The sequence below is a fragment of the Oncorhynchus keta genome, chromosome 5, assembly GCF_023373465.1.
Source record: "Oncorhynchus keta strain PuntledgeMale-10-30-2019 chromosome 5, Oket_V2, whole genome shotgun sequence".
Classification (NCBI taxonomy): Eukaryota; Metazoa; Chordata; class Actinopteri; order Salmoniformes; family Salmonidae; genus Oncorhynchus; species Oncorhynchus keta.
This window is the reverse complement of record NC_068425.1, coordinates 10,291,759-10,298,250: the sequence shown is the minus strand read 5'-3', so window position 1 is coordinate 10,298,250 and position 6,492 is coordinate 10,291,759. Positions and strand designations below refer to the sequence as shown.

The following is a 6,492-nucleotide window of genomic DNA, read 5'->3' as shown; positions in this document are numbered from 1 at the left end:
GAAAGAAGAAAACAGAGACACAGATGTACTGCCAGTTCCTTAAAATGGTGGCTCTGCATGTAATAGCAATTACCACATAGGTGTGACAGACAGACACAAAGATAGACAGAGACAACAGATGAGAACAAGAACAAGAAGCACAGACAGTACAGTAAAGTTTGAGAAATGCTGTACTATAGTTGATTATGTTATTTTGCATTAGCATTATTGCGCGGGGTTGTGGGCTGGTGTGAAATGACAGTGCTGATTTTTTGTTCCAGCCCGCCCCTGGCTATGTCGATACGTATATAGGCGGACACAACCCGTTTGTCTATAAAATCCACTTGTCGTTCCTCCTCCTCAGTGACTCCGCTCTCCGGGTTTTCTAGCTTGCCTCCTTCTCGTCCCACTCACACACACACTGTCAGAGCGCGGAGTTGACACCCTCTGGCCACTGTAGCCGTTGCGAGGCAGCCTGCTCTTTTCCTCAGCTGAAGCTCTCATTGACTCGGGTCTGTGTCCTCATGCAAGGCTGCTGAAGAAGCTCTGAGAATCAGTTTTTTTCTTCTCTCTTTGCTCCTGACTCACTCAGATCGGACTCATCAACGCTTCATTACAGCAAAGCTCCTAAAGACAAGAGGATAAAAGTGAACGTTTAATTTCAAGACTTGTCACTGTCTACTAATACTCTTCACAATGTCTGGCGATGATGCACCTGCTCAGCAGCAAAACGCCGAGGAAACAAAGCAAGATAATACACCCGCTGAGGAGCCGAAAGCTGAGTCCAAGCCGGAGTCCCCACCAGTCAGTTCCAACGAGGCGGCAGCCACACCGGCGGCGACCGAGAAGGTCCCTGAGGAAGAGCAGTTCACCTACCGCTCTCTGGTCCTTTCCGGCTACGGGGGCTATGATAAGGTGAAACTGCAGGTGAAGAAGGGGAAGCCGGCACTCAAGGCCGGAGAAGTCATGGTGCGGGTCAAGGCATGCGGGCTGAACTTTGCCGACCTGCTGGCCCGGCAGGGTCTGTACGACCGGCTGCCGTCACCACCTGTCACGCCAGGGATGGAATGCTCCGGGGAGATCGAGGCTGTGGGAGAAGAGGTGACGGATAGAAAAGTAAGCGCGCCACATCCTCTCCATCTCTCTCCTCTCCATCTCTCTCGCTTCACCTGCTTCTGAAGCCTCTGTCTTAGAAATGATTTAGCTTACTCCTATGATTGCCTAGTAAACCTGATCATTTGACAATTTCCATGAACAATAATATGTTGTCGGCTACTTTGATCCAAAGAAAGCACATTTGGTTAACTCATTTCTTAAGGCATTTGGGTTCATATCAGGATGCTGTTTGATTTAGGGCGTGTCAGTCTTTGCTATTGATTTGAATTGACAATTCCGTCTCACATGTGTTCATGTTAGTCATCTATTACCAGCTTCACCATCATCATCATCACCACATTCAACACTAAAAGCCCAGACCAATACATTTGAATATGAATGTAATCTGATTTCAAAATATGACTGTCTTATTTGTCCAAAGTCTCAAAATGACCAGAGAGTTGGAACAATGGTAGCCCACAAGAATAATGTAGCCTAATTTCGCAGCTAAATGCTTTGGAGGGTTATTGCTCGCCCAGTCACTGGTGCGTAAATGGAGAGCATAGCAGCAGAATACTCAATCAATTTTCTGAGTGGAAAGTTACAAGCCGAGGAGTGCATTTGTTTTTTTTTATGCTTCCAGCAAAGGACCCAATTGTTTAATTGGCAGTGAGTTCAACGAAGCCAGCGCCCCTCGTCTACCGACAATTTAAAAAATGAGTTGCTTTGCGCACCGGAGATTGACAGCTCCAAATTGTGAGTCGCGCCATCGGCTAGACAGCTAACCTGCTGAAAGGCGTGTAAGCACTCGGTTCTGTGGATTTGGAGAGATTGCAATGCTATCTCTACGTTTATGGGATAGAAAAGACGAGATAATTAAACATTTTTAAAAACATTCCGCATGTGGCACTTTGGAGCACGGTTTCGGGGATAGGAGGGAGGTGGTGGGGCGGGTGCGACTCCACGCAGTAGTGACACCGTTGCCTTTGTTACGGAGAGCGACAGTGGCTCACGCACGAAACGAACGCAAAGGGCGAGGCGCAAGACCAGGAGAAGACGAAGATTTAAATGATTACTCGCGATCTTTGTCAACAGACATGTCTTTGGGAAAGTCACAAATCACCAACCATTCAATCTTCTGATTTTTTTATCGATTTGAAATTAATATTGCTATATTCTGCATACCACGCCCATTAAACAGCATATATTTTTAGGGTATACACGGACCATACCAAACATTAGGAACACCTGCCTAATATTGAGTTGCACCCCCCTTTGCCCTCAGCACAGCCTCAGTTCGTGGAGGCATAGACTCTGCAAGGTGTGGAAAGTGTTCCACAGGGATGCTGGTCCATGTTGACTCTAATGCTTTCCACAGTTATGTCAAGGTGGCTGGATGTACTTTGGGTGGTGGACCATTCTTGATACACACGAAACTTTTGAGCATGAAAAACCCAGGAGAGTTGCAGTTCTTGACACAAACCAGTGCGCCTGGCACTTACTACCATACCCAATTCATAGGCACTTAAATCTTTTATCTTGCCCTTTCACCCTCTGAATGGCACACATACCCAATTCATGTCTCAATTGTCTCAAGGCTTAATAACCCTTCTTCAACCTGACTCATCCCTTTCATCTACACTGATTGAAGTGGACTTAACAGGTGACATCAATAAGGGATCTTAACATTGACCTGGATTCACCTGGTCAGTCTGTGTCTTGGGTAGAGCAGGTGTTCTTAATGTTTTGTACACTCAGTGTATTTCCGTACAATGAATATTTTGAAAGGACTGTATTATTTTTCTTATCTGCTTATCTATCCTATGTCTTCACATAAATCCCCTGTCATATAATCAGCATTACTTGTATGATAATAACATTGCCTATGCATTGATCATTCCAGGCTACCTCTCCTTGTTTGAATAGTGTGATGAGTCATGTTTTACTGCCGGTTATATTACTGACGGCATGGCAACGCCAACCACATCCTTTCAATGGAGCTAATAGCAACATATTGTGCATAACGACCCTTTAAATCTGTTCATTTTATAACAACATGACAATTTAGGCATATAGTAGCCTAAAGATATTGTTGCTATATTATTTGAACCTGAGACCGAACACCATCACAGATCAAACTCTATGACAAAACCACAATGTTCACTAAGCACAAAGACTTGATGTATATTCATTGCTATTTTTAAAACACCAATCATATGTTCTGATTTTACAACCCTGCTGTAAACCTTTATTGCTCTTAAACAATTGATTAACCTAAAATTACAAAACTCATTGACATGAAGACAAATTGATCCAGGTCTAGACTAATTAAAATAAGAACACTCTGCATTTGTTGCATTTGAACCATGTCAGCAAGAGCCATTAAAGCACGAAAGAGAAGGTGCCAGATCAGTCCAACCCTATTCTTTATATAATGCCCAGAGGCCCTGGTCAAAAGTAGTGCACTATATAGAGATTAGGGTGTAATTTGGGATGTACACTAATAAGATCAGTGCACCTCTGTCTCAGCAGGGAGTGGTTGTGTCCCTGAAATCCACTGGACCTGAACATCCGTAGGGATAAGATGAGCATATAGAAGCGTCTATATACCAGAGTTATTGGCTCTGTGTCGGTCTTTGACAGCACAATGGTCTTAGACATCATAATATATGATACGACCCATGTCCTGTTATATACTTCCCTGGCCTCACTGCACTTTGTTATTCATGCAGATTGGATTAGAAGGTCACACACACACACACTGCAGTCCCCATACACTCTGCAGTCCCCATACTACCCCTACCTTCCCCCAACTCCTACTCCCTAAATTAAGAGCCAATCTTCCTAATGGATAGAGATCTCTGTGTTTTGGCAGGAGAGAGCTCACAGAGAATGTGCTGACCTTAGTTGCAGTCACTGTTTTTGGGAGGCTTCTGTTCTCTCTCTCTCTCTCTCTCTCTCTCATAGACTCACAGACAAATGCACACACGCTGTCACTGAGTCTGCAGTGACACAGTGACTAGAAGTAGGTTACAGTTTTTCTCAATTGCTAAAACACTAAAACCCATTGGCTGAACAAAGTTCTCAGTTGCCTGGACTCATTTAGCTAATTATGCAGTCTGTTGTCAATACCTTAAACCATTTCACATGATAAAACACAATTTGCAGATCTCACTTAGACTTTTCAGTAAAACTCTAAACACATTCTCATTCTCAAAACACATTCTGCACTCTAATGCACATGTCATCCATACTGGTAAACACAAGTGGCAACAATCAAATACAAATAGAGAACATATGTCATTGATTGAACACAACCACTCAAAATTGATTTAACCTGTTTCAAATGATGCGACACAACCAATATAAGCCAGTTCAGAGAGCAAACAGGTTGTTGACGGTGGGAAGGAGAAAGTCTGAATATGGATACTGTAGTACAGTGCATTGTAGGCTGTATACTGTACAATGGATGAATTGTATGGACCTGAACATTGTGCTTTCCATTTATTAACAGTACTGACGGCTCAATAGATTTTGACTGGTTGCAGGTTCATATCAACAAAGAACAAGAATTACAGTATCACAGAGACAAAGGACAAGTTTGTGAGATGCAGGGTACAGTACTGTAAAAATAGGGGTACAAGGAGGAGGAAGAACAAAAAACAAAATTGCAAAGAGCAAAGCAGAGTAGTAATTTCTGATAAATTTTGAGCTACTATGATAGAACATGTTTTCTTTCATCAAAGGACAATGACGGAAAAATATGGATATTTCTTTTGATTAAAAATGTACTTCTCCCTGAGAATTGTATATTTGGAACAATGTGTTTTCTATTTTTCGGTGTATTGTTTACTGACTGCTTGAGAGTGTATATCATTTTGATCACTTTGTTTATGATTTGAGAGCAGTGTTTGATTTTGAACACAGGTAAAACTGTTTTGAGGCGAATGTTTAATTTTGCGAGAGGAGTCAGAGGTGATGTAAATAGTGCTTGAAGAGGTTTTGTGTTTAATGTTTTCAGGAAATGGAGCAAGGATTCAGAAATTGTGTTTTAGCAGAAAAACTGAAACTGTAATACAACAGTGACATCACCCCGAATAACCGCACGAGCAGTGCGGGGAAAGAGCGAGTAAGTGACAAAAAGAGGGAAATATCCCAAATTACACTCTATTACTCATGACTGACAATCCTCGATCAGCACTTTTTTTCACTAAACCCTTTCCTTTTCTGAGAGTATAAGCTTTAGCTGAGCTCTGGTAGGACCTGACCCATATGTTCTCAATTATCTCCCTCCGGCCCACATTGTCAGTCTGGTATTTCCTCCGTCCCTCCTACCTCGCTCCGTTCCGTCCTTCTTGTCCTCCTCTTCGCTACAGATGGGAAGCACACTCGTAGCATGCGTTTTGCACAGTCTGTCTTGATAGTCGGCCTTTAACAACAAAAGGGAGGAGAGAATCAGACGCCTGGAAACTTGGAGACAAACAGACGTCGTATTTCTGAGTTGTCGTTCTTGGTCCCTCTCGGTTCTGTTGAGGTTTTTTGAGAGTGTGTGCTTTCGTCATTGTTATAATTAAGCAATAAGGCCCAAGGAGGTGTGGTATATGGCCAATATACCACGGCTAAGGGCTGTCCTTATGCACGATGCAACGCGGAGTGCCTGAATACAGTCCTTACCCGTGGTATATAGGCCATATACCACAAACCCCGACGTGACTTATTGCTATTAGAAACTGGTTACCAGCGTAGTTAGAGCAGTATAAATAAATGTTTTGTCATACCTGTGGTACACGGTCTGATATACCATGGCTGTCAGCCATTCTGCATTCAGAGCTCAAACCATCCAGTTTATAACAACTATTATAACCTGGGTGGTTCAAGGCCTGAATGTTGAGCAAAACCATGGGTCTGACAAAACCTGTGTTTTTCTGCTCTAGTTGCATTGGTAACCAGTTTCTAATAGCAATAAGACATCTCGGGGGTTTGCAGTATATGGCCAATATACCACGGCTCAGGGCTGTGTCTAGGCACTCCGCGTTGCGTTGTGCTTAAGAACAGCTCTTAGCCATGGTATATTGGCCATATACCACATTCTCTCGGGCCTTATTGCTTAATTATAACACTGCCGAAAGCACACACACTCAAAAAAACTCAACAGAACCGAGAGGGACCAAGAAAGACAACTCAGAAATACGACGTCTGTACGTCTCCAAGTTTGTTACCGTAAACAGTTCTAGCCTATCAGTAACAAGACTTGCTGTCGCGGTACCATTGTCATGGTAACGGCTGCAATGGTAGAAAGAGCAGGTAGAAAGCACAGATTATAGGTCAAACTCAAGGTAGGTTCCATCCGTGAACAGGGCGGGGCCGTGATCCTGACACATATAATGCTCCATGGAGGACCCTCTCAGTCTCACACGG

General features: G+C 43.3%; 1 protein-coding gene across 1 annotated transcript in view; it reads left to right on the top strand.

The window, feature by feature from the left end:
* The first annotated feature begins 337 nt into the window (after positions 1–337).
* LOC118384148 (synaptic vesicle membrane protein VAT-1 homolog) overlaps positions 338–6,492 on the top strand; it is a 48,453-nt gene continuing 42,298 nt past the window's right edge. Inside the window, exon 1 of the mRNA XM_052518690.1 lies at positions 338–1,095. Coding sequence (XP_052374650.1) covers positions 676–1,095 — 420 coding nt within the window. The 5' untranslated portion in view covers positions 338–675. The remainder of the gene's footprint in view (positions 1,096–6,492) is intronic.